Source organism: Choristoneura fumiferana, chromosome 3 (genome assembly GCF_025370935.1).
Source record: "Choristoneura fumiferana chromosome 3, NRCan_CFum_1, whole genome shotgun sequence".
Lineage (NCBI taxonomy): Eukaryota > Metazoa > Arthropoda > Insecta > Lepidoptera > Tortricidae > Choristoneura > Choristoneura fumiferana.
In genome coordinates this window covers 11516864-11533411 of record NC_133474.1, presented here as the reverse complement: position 1 = coordinate 11533411, position 16548 = coordinate 11516864, and the positions used below count along the sequence as shown (strand labels likewise).

General features: G+C 36.4%; 2 protein-coding genes across 3 annotated transcripts in view; one reads left to right on the top strand and one right to left on the bottom strand.

Annotated features, from left to right (window-relative positions):
- na (sodium leak channel non-selective protein na) overlaps nucleotides 1-16548 on the top strand; it is a 37734-nt gene that overhangs the window by 15847 nt on the left and 5339 nt on the right. Inside the window, exons 22-30 of the mRNA XM_074085628.1 lie at nucleotides 183-323; nucleotides 509-629; nucleotides 878-1011; nucleotides 1586-1751; nucleotides 7579-7773; nucleotides 8381-8598; nucleotides 9194-9417; nucleotides 9770-9906; nucleotides 10389-10525. Of these exons, the coding sequence (XP_073941729.1) occupies nucleotides 183-323; nucleotides 509-629; nucleotides 878-1011; nucleotides 1586-1751; nucleotides 7579-7773; nucleotides 8381-8598; nucleotides 9194-9417; nucleotides 9770-9906; nucleotides 10389-10525 (1473 nt within the window). The remainder of the gene's footprint in view (nucleotides 1-182; nucleotides 324-508; nucleotides 630-877; nucleotides 1012-1585; nucleotides 1752-7578; nucleotides 7774-8380; nucleotides 8599-9193; nucleotides 9418-9769; nucleotides 9907-10388; nucleotides 10526-16548) is intronic.
- On the bottom strand, nucleotides 1756-16547 carry LOC141426606 (uncharacterized). 2 transcript variants are annotated; one of them, XM_074085631.1, is made up of 2 exons: nucleotides 14013-16547; nucleotides 1756-4046 (listed from the first exon to the last, which is right to left on the bottom strand). In XM_074085631.1, the coding sequence occupies exon 2, from the start codon at nucleotides 4043-4045 to the stop codon at nucleotides 2087-2089; it is 1959 nt and encodes a 652-aa protein (XP_073941732.1). In that variant the 5' UTR covers nucleotide 4046; nucleotides 14013-16547; the 3' UTR covers nucleotides 1756-2086. The 2 variants fall into 2 exon arrangements, with proteins under 2 accessions (XP_073941732.1, XP_073941731.1); XM_074085630.1 differs by lacking the exon at nucleotides 14013-16547 and adding an exon at nucleotides 5216-5732.

Genomic DNA, 16548 nt, shown 5'->3' with positions numbered 1-16548 from the left:
CGACTATAGTTCCACTTCTGCTGGCTCGTGCTGAGGCAACGCCTTTAAACTGGTAGAACATTATTTTTATGGTTTTTTGTAGAAGGCAATTATTTTCATGGTTTTGTTCATGGTAAAATTTTTTGCTATAACAATTTTCATCTTCTCGAAGCATGTACTGACTAGACTTGAGTTTGATACAGGCTCGCACGATGCAACGACCCTACGATTCTGAACCGTGAAGATTGCGTTGGAGTATTTATGAGACGAGTGTTCGTAACAAAGATGAAGATTAGGCCGGGCCCCAATGAGACATTTCCCTCTATGTTGGTGCCAAGAGTATGGTAAGCATTTAATGAATAAAATAAATGACATACAAACCACTTTTTATTAAAACTCCAGAAAAAGTCAGAATTATTGATTCTCCCAACAATGCTAGTAAATATTTCGTTAAATCTAAGAATTTTTATCTCTAATGCATTCTGCCTTTGATTACCGTAACATGAGAATATTTTGATTTTTGTTACAGGGCTAACCCAAAACGATTCAACTTCGACAACATCGGTGATGCGCTACTGACATTGTTTGAAGTGTTGTCTTTTAAAGGCTGGCTTGATGTTCGCGATGTTTTGATAAAAGCACTTGGACCCGTTAGTATTTTTTTTATTAATATACAGACTTCCAATGCTGGCCAGAGGCCGTATTGCCTAACGTTTCTGATGCTCGCGATCGCAATCAAATGACAGTTTTTGTATGGGAAATCTGTCATTTGATTCAGAGCTTGAGAGATTGAGCGTCAGAAACGATAGACAATTCGGCCTCTGATCTTTATTCAAATTCGATTGTAGGTATAATCTGTAATCTGAAATGTAGCATTAACCCTTTTATATTTTTTCAGGTGCATGCTATTTACATTCATGTATATATTTTCCTCGGATGCATGATAGGGCTAACTCTTTTTGTCGGCGTGGTGATCGCAAACTATTCTGAAAACAAAGGCACCGCTCTCCTTACTGTCGATCAAAGAAGATGGTAAGTTAAAGAGAACCGTACACAACCGATACCCAATGAATTACGAATATTGTTTTGCGTATTAATTGCGTGATGATAAAAATTAAAACAAACTAAATCATTCCAATATGCTGATGGCGTCACCTAGAATTATAACAAAGCGATATACTTACTCAAAACTTAAAATCATTCTGAAAGCGAAAATATTTTACCTGAACTTAAATACGTCCTACTTCTTTCTTTTTTCTTAGTCATGCTGACCGTGGACGGACATTGACGATAAATACAATACAAATAAGTATTCTTTATTGGGAACCACAAATCAGCACCAAAAATTAACATTGTTACAAAGACAAAATGAAAGAAAGAGAAAGAAAATACATTTATTTAACGCCATAAAAGCAAACATAAAACAAATACATAACGCTAAACGGGTCCCTACTCAGCAAATGCAGAATAGACAATAGGCGGCCTTTAGGTATAGCCTAAAAGTGATCTTGTCGAAGCAGTGTCGTATTTAAGACGCACTTTAATTACAATTATCCCAGTTTTGGTTAAGTTGCTTAAATAATAAAATAACTTTTTCTTGTCGCAGGTGTGATCTCAAAAAGAGATTGAAGATTGCACAGCCTCTTCACTTACCCCCTCGGCCGGACGGTAGAAAAGTACGCGCCTTCGCGTATGATGTTACGCAGCATATTACTTTTAAGAGAGTAATAGCGTTCGTTGTTCTTATCAACAGCGGATTACTTGTTGTTACGGTAAGCTGACTTAATTATGTATTATGCTAAATCTTGCTTTCTAAAAATTTCTGTATATTTCTTAAAACTGCTGATCCAGTGAGAACGCAAAATGTTACAGAAAATTTCAGTAATATTGACCTGTTCACGGAAGTTGTAGATTCTTAAACGGTTTCTTAATAACGCTTAACTTCATAACAATATGTTAACTGATATTTTTTCTCCTGCTATTACTGCTTAAAACGACGCATAATAAAAATAAGACAGTCCTTACTAGATTTCAGGTATAATAAGGATCAGATTTGAATGCATAACAGGAATCTATCCGAATCCTCATTTCTTTGTACTTGTTGAGCTTAGGTTGGCCTAGGTGATATACAATAACAGTAAAGTTTTAGTCGGTTATCCGACACACATCGGCTTTGGTCGCCATATAGGTTGAGTCGGCTGACGGAGCCCGCAAGCACCCACTTGCCACTGCCATTACCAAGCGTGGCTTCAAACAAGCCGCCACTCGGTTCAGCGCGCAATACAATGGTCAATTCCGGCCACTCCATTTTGTCACCCGCGTTACGAGATACCATTTTAGTTACATTCAGTAGTTGAGCGACCGTGAGATTAGCACACTGCGGATAATCCCTAACAAGATAGTTCATATGCGATACTACGTGTTGCGCGGCCTCTCGCGCTTCCGAACTCTCTGTCGATGATTTTATGATTCTATGACAAGTACACCAATGGTCATCTATTTGTGCCGATTTACATGTTCTGTTCTCTGATATCGGTATAAACAAACTGATGCTACGGTATTCCGCATAATGCTCTTTGCTTCGCGAGATAATTATTTCATTTTTGATTTTATCAAGACTCACTAGGTCCATTAGAGTGGCATGCATGTCAAATGGTGTGGTTAGGCGATGGCTGTTCAGTTTTAGATTGTGGTACGCCTCACTATAATTTTCACGAAACGAGGGAGGCATTAAAGCGAACACAAAGGGCAGTCTTTCCTCTAAATATCCTTGTTTTGTTGACCGAAATTCACCCCATCTTAAGCCGTGATCACTGACTAAGAACAGAATCGTTTCATTCAGGTAACCAGAAAGGTGCCACTTACTCAAAATGTTAACGTAGCTTTGGTCCATCACCATTGGATAATTTAAAAAATCGTGACTCATTGTGGTTTCCCAGAAGAATCCAAACATTTTTAATTTTAACGTTGTAGTTAGGTCATCCACATAGTCTAGTAATATATCAAAAAAATATTTCTCGTTCATGCATAATTTACAATTTAGCATTTTGTTGGTTCCTACTTGGTGTTCTGCCTCATGCATGAACGTGTGAATGTAGTAGTCTGTTGGAGTACCTTTGAAGCCGTATAGGTTGTAGTTAAAGGTTCCCAGACTTGCCGTGTCTTCGGCTAGCGCAGTCGCGAAACCAGCCTGTCGGAACCACTCCCACACAAAGGGACAGTTGTCGAACGTTGACTGATGGTTAGGAGTGCATGTCTCCCGTAACTCAGCATCTGTTTTACCCATTAACATTGGGATTAAATTTGGGAACGTGTTATCTCCCACTTTATTGTAACCGAGCAATTCTATAGCACCTAAACTTTTCAGATAGTCTACAGTTTTTGGCATGGTTCTATGCAAGTTTAATCTAGATACTGCATCTATTCCCATGATCAAAATGTTGTAAGGTATTTTTTTATTTTGATTGCCATTATGAAGTTTTTTTTCTAGGGCAAATAATAAAAAGGTGTCGAAAATTATTTCATCATTGCCACAAATTATTTTAACAAACTCATCAGTAACTTTTATAACATCTGAAAAGTTTTTACAATCACTGTATTTCACTCGGTTGTCAATTGATCGTGACGTTATATCATCCACTTGTACTGGACGAATGAATGATTTATAGCAACATGTAAAATTCTTGTGATCACTTATATTATAAGAATGCATGTTTTCCTTTTCAATCCAAACGTGGGTTTTGTTCGACCCAACTAAAGGCTTAGCTTGGCACGGTTTCAAGCTTTTTGGATATTCTATGAGATGTTGAAATGAAGGCTCTATTGGTCTCATAAAAGGTATTCGGCACCCTTTTGTACGGATAGTACTTAGATCATTAGAGTGATTTAGGTGTTTCGAATAAATATCGTCAATGTTTGTTGTAATGAAAAACCACGTGTTATTGAGTCCTATGATGAAGAACAGAAGAATACAGGCGCCAACCAGCTTGGCGAGCAGGAACAGACGTTTAAAGCGCGCGACCGGCGCCAGCGCAGTTCCGGGCAGCTGTACATATTGTACATACATGCTGCAACATAATTAATTAAAAATCAGTCGTGCAAATGTGATAGACTTTGAAAGGGGCTTTGTCCGAAAATAAAATAAAAAATAGCATAACGTTGTGTTGCAAAATTAAGTTATGATATGAAACATAATAGGTACGAAATGTTTCAGTCAGGTTGAGAAGGAGGAAGTTAGGTATTTTTATGAATCCATGAAGTAAATAAGTAGGGCAGAGTAAGAAGGTAAATTACTTTAGCTCATTGGTATGAATAATGTAATGCCCTATTTTATTAATTGTTTACGGGACGTCGTAATACAGGTACATTAAGACGTATTTTTTGGTATTAAAGTCATAAAAATGATGAACAGATGGGTGGGTATTTTAAACCTAGCACATTCATCATTTGTATAGAGCTTAAAGTACATATGTAATGCGGTAATTTTATAGCACCACAATACACGTTAATCATTAAATTGTGATCTAGCGTGGCGGGACGATTTAGAGCGATTCCAGCCGGACTGGCAACATTTTGCTGAAGCAAGAGACGAGTGGAAGGAGAAAGCAGAGGCCTTTCCCCAGCAGTGGGACACTGTATAGACTATGAAAAAAAATAGCTTTTGCCCGCAACTTTGTCCGCGCAGAATTCAAATTTGTGCTAAAGGTTCTTCATCTCATTCATTGTAAAGCAAAAATCCGCTTATGACAACATCCAAACATCCATTATCATTATCATAGACATGTTAGTGAATATTTATATCCCGTTGTTTCCTTATCCCGCGAGAATTTATAAAATCTTAAAATTAACTGGATAATTATATACTTGCATCTCAAATTTAAGATTCTAGTAATCATGGTTACAGAAATAGGGTCACTTTGGATTGTATATATAAATCCCATTTATACCTTGTCCAGAAGGAATTTCCAAAAATCTTTAAATAATTTCTTTACTTTGATAATTGCCTAAGGAATGCCAAATATGAAGTTAATTAAAACAATAACCAAAGTTTAAATGAAATCAACACTGATTATTTCAGAACTATTCGATATACTTAAGGGTGAAGACCAAAAAGTTGCATAGCGTTAAAGCTGCGTTAGCATGTAGTTTTAATTTCCATTAACTTTTTCCATTGTGACACGAAAATTAATCATACATTTGTATGGATTGGACGAATCAGTTAATTTGAATTACTCACCTGTATTTGTCAGGTTTGGGCATTAACTTATTTCTCGTTTATATATAACACTACTAACTGTTTACTTGACGTTACCGGGTAAATAAATTCATTTAACTAATGAGGCCTAATGCTATGCCTTAGATTATTTTTTCCACAATTTACATAACTTCATGATAGCAAGAGGAATAAAATATAGGAAATCATAAAACACGGTACACATAGGGCACTGTTTTCTTTGTAATAAGTACGTGACATTTGAATACGTCGCTTGTTAAATCTCGCTTAAAATAAGCACTCAAGTTCAACATTTCATCATAAGAATAATTGAATATATGAATTATGGATCATTTCTAGAACAGTAGCACCACGGTGGCGTGAAAATAAGAATTTTACGGACTCTAATAATATAATAATAGAAGGTCAGACGATCCTTCACGCTTACGCCACATGTTCATGAAGTAGATATGTAGATACACTTTCCAGTAAATAAATTAGGGATCCTTGTACTGAAAAAAAAAGAACATAAAATTGAACCGACTACAAAAAAACATAAAAATATTTTTCTACCAGTCTTTAGTCGGTGCCTCAGCACGAGCCAGCAGGAGTCGTCTACCTCACCTACATACATATACTATATACTTATATTGGGATTTAACCACTCATGCTGGCTCATGCTGAGGCACCTACTTTAGACTGGTAGAAAATATACTCAGGGGCAAAAAATTTGGCCCACCCTTCATACAAAATTACCGATTCTGCATATATTTGAGGGCCAGATTTTTTGCCGCTCAGTATATTTTTATGGTTTTTTGTAGTCTGTTCAATTTTTTGTAATATTTTTTTTTTACGCTTTTTAGTGTAAATAATCTAACAACAAGATACAATAGTTTAATGTCAACTGCTCGTCACCTTTTACGAAAGATGGCTTTTTCCGATACAGATACGTTCATTATTGAGGAGTCCTGGTGCTTTACCACCCGTTCCATTTCACCATATGCATTACGACGAGCATAAATTGCTTAGCAACTGTGTTAAAGTAATTGAAACTCAACCGGTGAAGTACTTGTTTGTTTGTTTGTTTGTTTATACTCTTTATTGTACAAAAAGGAAAAACAAAAAGGTTACATAAATAAAAGTTGCGTTAAGTACAAAGGCGGACTTATCCCTGCAGGGATCTCTGCCAGTCAACCTTTGAGTGGTAGAGGAGCAATCCAAAGAACAAGGATCGACAAATAGAGCAAAACATTTGAATAAATATAAATGCATATGTAACTTGTTATTGAGTAGTAGCTCTGTTGGTCAAATGTGGTCTTTAGCATCAGTTCCACTTACCACATGATGATTTTCAAAAGCATTTGCACGAGTTACTGGTAAATATAATCCAAATTATTATAGGTGTCCCTACATATTTGAAGAGTTTCCTCGATTTCCTTAGGATCCAATCATCGTATCCTGATTTGGTGCTTATGGGACCTAATTGAGGGCATTCCTATAGTGATGATGATGTGAACCCTTTATCCCTCACTAGGGACATAGGGCTCGTAGAAGAGTTTTGGCTCGATCTTGCGCGGCTTCTTCCAGCTCTTCCCAGCCGAGACCAATTGAGTCAGCCTCCTTCTCAACTGATCGCCTCCACGTGGTCCGAGGACGTCCTGGCCGTCTTCTGCCAGTAGATTGCCAACGGAGACCCTGCTTGGGCAGGTGATCATTCGACCCTCGAAGCGTGTGTCCAATCCATCGCCATTTCCTTGTCAGAACTTCTCGGCTTACTGGCTTCTGGTCAGTCATTTGCCACAGTCTTGCGTTTGAGATAGTTCGAGGCCAAAAAATTCCAAGGATACGCCTCAGGCATTTGTTAACAAACACCTGCAAATGATTGGTGATGTCCACAGATATGGTGTATCTATATGGTCAACTGAGGACCATCAGTGGTGTAGCGGTATAGCACGCGGTACGGATTACCGAGGACCTGGGTTCGATTCCCAGTGATGGTCTTATTTTTCTGTTTTTTCTGTGCATCTATATTTCAGTTTGTATTTTCAATTTTGATTTAAATCTTATTATTAACTTTAGTCTATCTTTCTAGCGTTACATAATTGTTATTAATATTAGGTATAATGATAAAATTTATGCTATAACATAAATATGTACTAGTGTCGCTTGAACCAAAGTGAGATTGAACTTGTCATAGGCGAAAGATATCTAAATAACATCCGATCGGTTACCTCACGGGGAATAAAAAAATGCATATACAAAAAAAATAAGTACTGATCTCGACAAGAGTACTTTAAAAGTTATGTGATTGTACTAAAAATAATGTCCCGAGAGAGTCAAGGTAATTAATAAGTTAAATACTTGAATTGTGATGTATTTTGCTTCAGTGGTCACGAGATTCGCAATCCACCGAGAAATTGGCGTTAACGTCTGCCATGCTGACTCTAGTATTTGTCGTCGAAGTGCTGCTTAAGACTGTCGCCTTCACACCGCGTGGTTATTGGCAGAGTCGCCGCAACAGATACGACCTGCTCGTCACCGTTGCTGGATGCATTTGGATATTCATGCATTTTACACTCAAGGTAACGTTATACGGAATAAACTTAATAAGTTCAAGATCCAACTTATAAACTGAAACGTGTTCCCTTCTCTTACAATTTCTTATTTTGTTGTACAGGACTATATTTAAGTTAATTTTGATTTAAATCACCTAGTTACTCACGTACGGCACGGCACCTATATAATTGTCCTATAGTAACATATATATTTAGTTAAGGTATCTTAGGTTAGTTCTTTTTGTCTTATTTTTAAGTGTTAATTTCATGTGTTTTATGCTATTTTATGTATAGTTGTCAAATAAATATAAACCAATAAAAAAAAATCCTTTATTTTTCGGATCATCCTTTGAAGATCTTTTCCCTTGGAATGGTGATTACACAAATACCTAATAACTGGATTCTTCGGTAGTTTTCTTTTTAAACACATAGTAAACAGAGGTTTTAAATTCATTGGAAAGCAATAGTCTAACTCTAAATATAAAGATGACTTGTCTGTTTAATCTTAGGTATTCTTTCTTTATATATAGTCTTTATAATCAGAAACAAATGTGACGTTATGTATGTATTTGTGACATCATTTGGCACGTATTTCAGTCGGCATTTAAGAATAATTACGATTTTATTTTTGCAGAACGACCTATCCTATTTCGTCGGTTTTATGGTAGTCATCTTACGTTTCTTCACCATTACGGGAAAACATACGACTCTGAAAATGCTCATGCTCACTGTAGGAGTGAGTGTATGCAAGAGTTTCTTCATTATATTCGGAATGTTTCTACTTGTTTTCTTTTACGCGCTTGCCGGAACAATTGTATTTGGGAATGTGAAGTACGGCGAAGGCATCGGCAGGTCAGATATTGGAAACTTATTATTTGTACATTTAAATATGTAGGACGCGCCATTATGGCTATTGAAATGTTCGCTTCAAGCTTCAGCTATGCAGCGGTGCCATAAAGATCTACATGCTTGGCACGCGACTCGGGTCGGCATTCATACCTATATCGTCGCTACTTTGAAAAAACCTCAAAATCGATGATTTTTCTGAGTGAACTTAATGTACATTATTTTAAGGGTAAATTTTGATGTCGTATTGATTTGAAATACGAGTTTTTTAAGTAGTGACGATATGTATTAGAAAAGGAGAATATATATTTCACGCTGTTCATCCATGCTAGGTGATTGACGCTTGGCAAGCGAGAAAGTAGCCAGTAATTTAAGTTCCGAACCACCATACATATCACGTGGGATATTCCTGTGGTATTAATACATACATTAATTGCGATAAGACATGACATATCCGGTTCCGGTGACATAATTAGCCATCGAATAATGAGTAGCAGTTAAGTGCTCCATTGGCGGTTTATATATCTTTGAATTAAAGCTTTCGAACTGTAGTCGCGACATTATAATTCAAAAGATTAATGTTACAATTGTTTGGTTTCAGACGGGCCAACTTCAATTCTCCGATCCACAGCGTAGCGATGTTGTTTCGGATAGTTACTGGCGAAGATTGGAATAAGATAATGCACGATTGCATGGTTGCACCGCCATATTGCACGCCCGCAGACAACTACTGGGAAACCGACTGTGGCAATTTTACTGCTTCGCTTGCCTATTTCTGCACATTCTACGTCATCATCACTTATATTGTGCTTAACTTACTTGTGGGTATGTAATGGAGATTAATCGATATAAAGTATAAATAATAATAAACAAGGCTATCACTAGTTCACTTACATATCGAAAACGCGTTGTTGAGTCTCTACCAGCTGTGGTGTAGAACTGGACCTAATAATATTTTTGTATTGAATTAATGTAGAATAGATCGTGTTCCTATGTATAGCTTATTGCCCCAACACAATGTTTTTTTTCTTGTATTAATCTTGTTACGGTTTTATACTGCAATTAATGCGCTTAAAGCTGTTAAATTGATCCCAAAAGGCAAGAAGTCCTGCAGTAGTTCATAATTCGCACGATTGTTTCAATAATTTAATGTATAAAATGTTTATCTTTGCTTCAGCTATTATCATGGAGAATTTTTCATTATTTTACTCCAATGAAGAAGACGCTTTACTGTCATATGCCGATATAAGAAATTTTCAGAACACGTGGAATATTGTTGATGTCCATCAAAAAGGTGTGATACCAGTAAGAAAGGTTAGTACATACCCAACATAAATAATATACATAATTTAATTGCATTTTGAAGAAAAATATCTTATTTTAAGTAAGTAAATCACATGTTTCTTGAATAAGTATAATAGTAAGATCTCAAAATCTATAGGAACATAACTTTTTACTTTCCCATCACTATGCGGGGCACTTTTCCGAGGTTCATTGGATAACAGTAAAAAGGGTCAATTAAGTATACAAATATATGACTACGAAACCCACAAATAGTTCTAAATTTCATGTGTCTGAGATGGCGATATAATAACCAAACGCATTTGATTAGAATTACCATTATTATTTGATTAAATTCAATTTTATTATTATTATTAGTAGATTGCCGGTGGATGCATGTGGCGAGTTGTAGTTATTGTAGCTTTCTAAGGGCCTCCCTTGTTCAGCAGTGGACGTCTTCCGGCTGATGATGATGATGATGATTAGTAGATTATTTTAATAAAGTCTTATTCCAGGTGAAATTCATCCTGAGGTTGCTTAAAGGTCGGCTGGAATGTGACACCCATAAGGAACGACTGTTATTTAAATACATGTGTTACGAGTTAGAGCGACTTCATAACGGAGAAGATGTCACCTTTCACGATGTTATCAAGTAAGACAACAACAACAACCGTTTTAATTCGTCACTGTAACTCCCTAAGTACCCACCACATATTTTTTCTCAAACAAAACAAAGCTACCCACAAAATATTAATAAACTTTTTCATCACACTTGCTCGTCAATGACGTTATTCCATGCCTGTATACTAAAAGACAATGGCCTCAATTGTTCCCGCGGGAATTATGGATTTACGTATAGTTTTCCTCCCCAAGGGAGTTTTGACTTTATTTATTTACTAGCTTTTGCCCGCGACTTCGTCCGCGTGGAATAGTAACTTTGGGAAGTATTTAATTTATTTAGGATACCTATTTTGCGAATAATAGCACATGGAACTTCTACGGTTTACTGAAAATAAGTAATCTATTTTAATATATTGCTATAAATATAATCTTTTTTTTTTTCCATCCATCCATCCATGCTATTTTAAAACATAAATATTTTGCGGGAAGCCACATTTTAGCAATACGACGTGTATTCTACCCTGCCAACACAAAAGGAGTACTTAATTCTTCATATTGAACTCTTGATACCTTTATTGTAAGTTAGGAGGGTGGTATTATAATTAAGACGGCATTTTTACGAAGCTTAGCTACACATATTTCCGATAAATATACTTATAAGTTATAATAAATTTCTTTGGAATTCCTTAAGAACTTTCATCCCCATATTTTCAAGTATTAAATAGGTCGAAATTTGAAAAGCACCGGAACAAATGTTTTTTAGGGTTCTGTACCTCAATAGGAAAAATAGAACCCTTATAGGATCACTTTGCTGTCCGTCCGTCCGTCTGTCTATCAAGACCCATTATCTCGTAAATGGGTGGAGTATCGGTATCGAGTTGAAATTGAAACCCCAAACTCAGGTCAATAGTCCCGAAAGCTGTGAAAAAATCAAACTTCTAAGTCAAGGCAATCAAAACCTATACCTAGCGACGCCAACAAACTGTAAAACAGTTTGGCGTACTGTAAATATATTGTTATGTATGTGCTAATATTAATAAATGAATAAAAAAGTGTTTGGTGAAAGTCATTAAAAAGGTGTTTCCATACAAATCGCCTTAACATTTATATTATTAATAGGGTACTTCTGGCTATCCTGGAAACTTGGAATTTTGCATAAAGATCGCTCTTATAAATAAGAAAAATCTGAAAATTATAATTTTTCATGTCTGACTGTCTATGTCAATAAGCCATATAAAATTACCCCCCCCCCCATGCGTACATTTTGCTTGAGCATAGAAGGCTCTGCTAACACTGCATCATCCCCTCTGCTAACATCACCTCGCATTGAAAATTTTCAAAAACGCTTGAACAAATATCTATTTATCTCTTATCACGTTCCCAAATGCCAAGTTTCATAAATAACCATCGATTTATCTTCGACAATAACGATCTTCTATATAAACTTTCATCCCCTATTTCACCCCCTCACAGGAAGAATTTTAAATAACGCGCGAATAAATATATCCATTTACTTGTTATCACGTGCCGAAATGGCAACTTTAATAAGATTCATCGATTTTTCCCAAGGTCTATTCTATCTCTGTACCAAATTTCATCAAAATCGGTTCAGCGGTTTAGGCGTGAAAGCGTAACAGACAGACAGACAGAGTTACTTACGCATTTATAATATTAGTATGGATTAAGTGCTTAAATGCCAAGTTTCATGGTTTTATCTTCGGCGGCGACGAACTTCCACCTTATAAACTTTCATCCCCTATTTCAACCCCTTAAAGCCTCTTTTTCGCGATAAAAGATAGCCTATGTTCTTTCCCAAGGTCTATTCTATCTCTGTACCAAATTTCATCAAAATCGGTTCAGCGGTTTAGGCGTGAAAGCGTAACAGACAGACAGACAGAGTTACTTTCGCATTTATAATATTAGTATGGATTGTTTTGCAATAATTTTAGTAAGATTGGTTTTTGGAATCTATTTGTATTTTTTTTATTTCAATTCGAAATTTTTGTTACTTTTACGATTCCCAGCGCTGGTCTTATTTTTCTGTTTTTTCTGTGCATCTGTATTTCAGTTTGTATTTTCGATATGGTTTTTAGTACGGGATGACTGTAAAAGTAACAAAAATTTGGAATTGAAATAAAAAATACAAAAAGATTCCAAAAACCAATCTTTATTTGATTGCTTAATAACGATATCTCTTGTCCGGGTGAGCGGTTAGTTCCAATCACAGGTTCCAATGGAGTGCTGAAAGTTTCTCGATGAGGGCTACAGCATAGATGTCACTAGTGTCACTGCTTAAGTGACTAAATAAGAAACAAACAGGCTGAAATATATGGTGCATAGGAGAAATTCGTATCTGTACCGTTGTCCAGCGGTGGTGTAGCGGTATAGCATGAGGCACGGAATGCCGAGGGCCTGGGTTCGATTTCCAGCGCTGGTCTTATTTTTCTGGTTTTTCTGTGCATCTGTATTTCAGTTTGTATCTTCGATATAATTTTAGTAAATATTTTTTTAGCATGTTGGAATAATCTGGCCGTAAGACCATTCGAATTCTAAACTAAACACGGTTCTTAGTCTACCATAGATAGACGACTGGAAAAAGTTACAATCAGGGGGGCCACCGCGAAATTCGAAAATCGAAGTTCATATATTATCGTTTTCCTGACGCTAATATTATTTAATACGAGAGTGAGATGGACGGTACGATACGAACTTCGATTTTCGAATTTTGTAGTAGACCCCTGTATTAGCGGGTAGCCATATTTTATTCAGTTGTTTTCTTAGCGTCTTGCATTTGCTGAGCTGTGAAGTGTTTGGACACAAAACAATTTTATTTATTGCATTTTTTTCCTCGCAATGTGATGAAAATCATTGTGTGTATCACGGGCAGTAAGGGAATTACAAACTCGGCTCATTAAAAGCCCTCCGCCTCCGGCGACAAGCTTCTAATAGTCCCTCGTTAGTAATCCCCTTCTTACGCCCCTTAATGCACAATGTACTATAATCTTCATATAAAACTACCTTGATTTTTTATTTATTTACTGTCAAGGCGTGTTTTTACAAGATTTTATTTAGTTTCACCTGTCCCGTTGTCTGTCTGTCTGTCTGTAATCAAATCTTGCAAGTTATATTAGACCAACTTCCAGTAGATGGATTGACTTGAAATTTGGTATACTTAATTAAATTGCGTGACAATACAATAATCTGGTAGTCCGGCCAGGATCGTCTCCACAGGACGGAACTCTTCAACGATTAATGGCATCGACTTGAAATTTGGCATGCAATGCAATGCAGTCAATAAAAAGTACAGTCAGCAAAAAGGAGCTTGTATTAAAAATGAAATTTTGACCAAAAACTTATATTAACTGTTATTGGTGAAATTAGAACAAAGCCCTAACAAGGAAGATGATACTAAATTTACCTGCTCATTAATAATAGACCCCATATTTTAGTTCATTGATATGGATCTCCGCAAAGTAACGCCCGATTCAATAAATTAGATAATATAACGGATAGCTCACGTCTGAAATCGAGTTTAGCTCGACATGTTTCGGGCTAATCCTTAACCCTTCATCTGGAGCAACGCGTTACGCGACTCAGCGGCTGCTGCAACACGCGCACTGTAGGCCACCGCTCTGCTCGCGCGAGCAAATTGCTTGCGCAAATTCTTTCCTGCTGCTCTTTTTCTTGGGTTTTCGAAAGAAACTCATTTCAATCATTTTTTATGGCTATGCTTGACGAATATAATTTTTCAAATGATTAGACAGTTTATTACAATACTAGCTTTTGCCCGCAGCTTCGCTCGCGTTAAATTTGGAGTAACATACATTTACTTTCTGCGATCCTTTTTTCGTGTTTTGATTAATTTTCGGAGGATTACATGGAAATACAAATACGGACAGATTTTCTTTAAGACAGATGGTGCAAATTTTCTACCTAAATTCTTACCAGCTTTGAAACCCTGCTTCGCTGATTCAGGGTTGAAATTTTAGAAAACGTTAAAGTACTACGCGTTTCTTTTGCCCGCGATTTCATACACCATATAGGATTATATCCCGAGAAATTGTAAAGTAGTGCACCCTAGTGCACCTCTGCATTACTTTAAGTCCATCTATGCCAAATTTCACACCGTAGCATGCTGAACGGTTGTGTTGCTCTGAAAATGAGCTCTGGTTGAGTTCGAAACGCGTCAGTGTAAAGTAGTGGTGGTGATAGATGGATTTGTGTGATTTGTGTGTTCTTACAGTGTGGAGGTGGAGGAACTGCATGAACACGCATTGCATGGGTACAAAAGTAGCTATCATAAAGGTCGCGGGTGGGCAAAGTAATGAGGGCTATCGCGTATGGATTCGCCACTAGAGGCGCTAGTGTAGCGTGAGGTCTCCGAAATGTCAAATCTCATAGTTTTTGGGTGAGCTACGCGGGTTTATTTATAATTAGAATAATTTTGTGAATATTTTACAATATCTGAAATTAATTATGGCAATTATGCGTTACGGGCCAATGAATGTCTGTGTTTTGAGACAGTTTTGTCTTTCGGAAACCTTTGTCCTCCCTTTTTTCCGAACAAAACGGGGACTATGCAACACTGTGGCATGCTCGATATTTTTATGGTATGGTTTTAAGGTGTATTAAATATGATTTTAATCTAAACTTTGTTTTCACGCCCGTAATAACAGACTTTGAAAGCCACACTTATAAACCTCACGCAACAGTGCGCCATCTAGTGAGACAAAAAACGATAGCCCTCATTGTGTCAGCTCGTTGAACGTACATGTAAAATTTCGTATCTATGCTATCAGCTCTTGAGGAGTTCCGTCATCAGCAGACGACCCTGGCTGCAGCTTCAAGCGGTGTATATAATATAAACGCATTGTCATTGAAATTTAACAATCATGTAAAATCTTTTGCGTGTGCCATTAACTTTTGAGGAGTTCCCTTCTACGGAGACGATCCTCGCCAGGACGAGCAGGATGTCACTGCTAAATAATTGTTACCAGATTTACATCAGTTTGCCAAAATTTCCAGTCCCCAGTTTTATTGGATTAGCTTATGCGTTTTCTGATTCAGTTGGTATATAAAATTCTCTTTATTCGTTTTATCCCGTGGGATATTCGGAAAATCTTTGAAACAGTTTTTACCTATTAGTATTATCTACCTGCATGCCAAATTTGAAGTATTTAATATTTACAATTACCTACGGAGTTAGGGCCAATTTGAAGCGAAAATTAAAATTCCATTTTATTCCCAATCCCATAGGAATTTTGATAAATCCTGAAAATTGTTTTTAGCTGTTAGTATTACCTACTTGCATGCCAAATTTGAAGTTTCTAATAATTATAGTTACGCAAATAGGGTTATTAATTAAAAGTGAAAATATAAATCCCATTTTATTTCCTATCCCGTGGGAATTTTGCTAAATCCTGAAAATAGTTTTTAGCTGTTAGTATTGCCTACTTTTTCGCCAAATTTATTTATTTTCATTACTGTACCGCATGTTTACAATTTGTTTTGTGTGCCAAAGTTAATAAATAAATAAAATAAATAAATAAATAAATTTGAAGTCCCTAATAATTATAGTTCCGGAAATAGGGTCATTAATTAAAAGTGAAAATACAAATCCCATTTATTCACTATCCCGTGGGAATTTCGAAAAATCCTTTCTTAGCGGATGCCTACGTCATAACATCTACCTGCATGCCAAATTTCAGCCCGATCCGTCCCACTGGACTGGTTTGGGCAGTGCGTTGATAGATCACTATGTCAGTCAGTCACCTTTGAGTTTTATATATTTAGATTGAAAATTCAAGGAAATTACTTATATTGCGGTTAATGGAAATAAACTAGGCATTTCGAATTTGATAAATCCATTAGATACGGGTCAAGCTACTGTACAAATAATTATTACTGACTTATGCATACTAGAAGTTAAAACATTCGAATTTAACATACATTCGGCGTAATGGCTATTATATTATTTTATTAATTATTGGTTTGGTAGGTAGGTACACGAGTCTGATCTACCATAAAAACAATTTATTTCAAAACACCACAAAT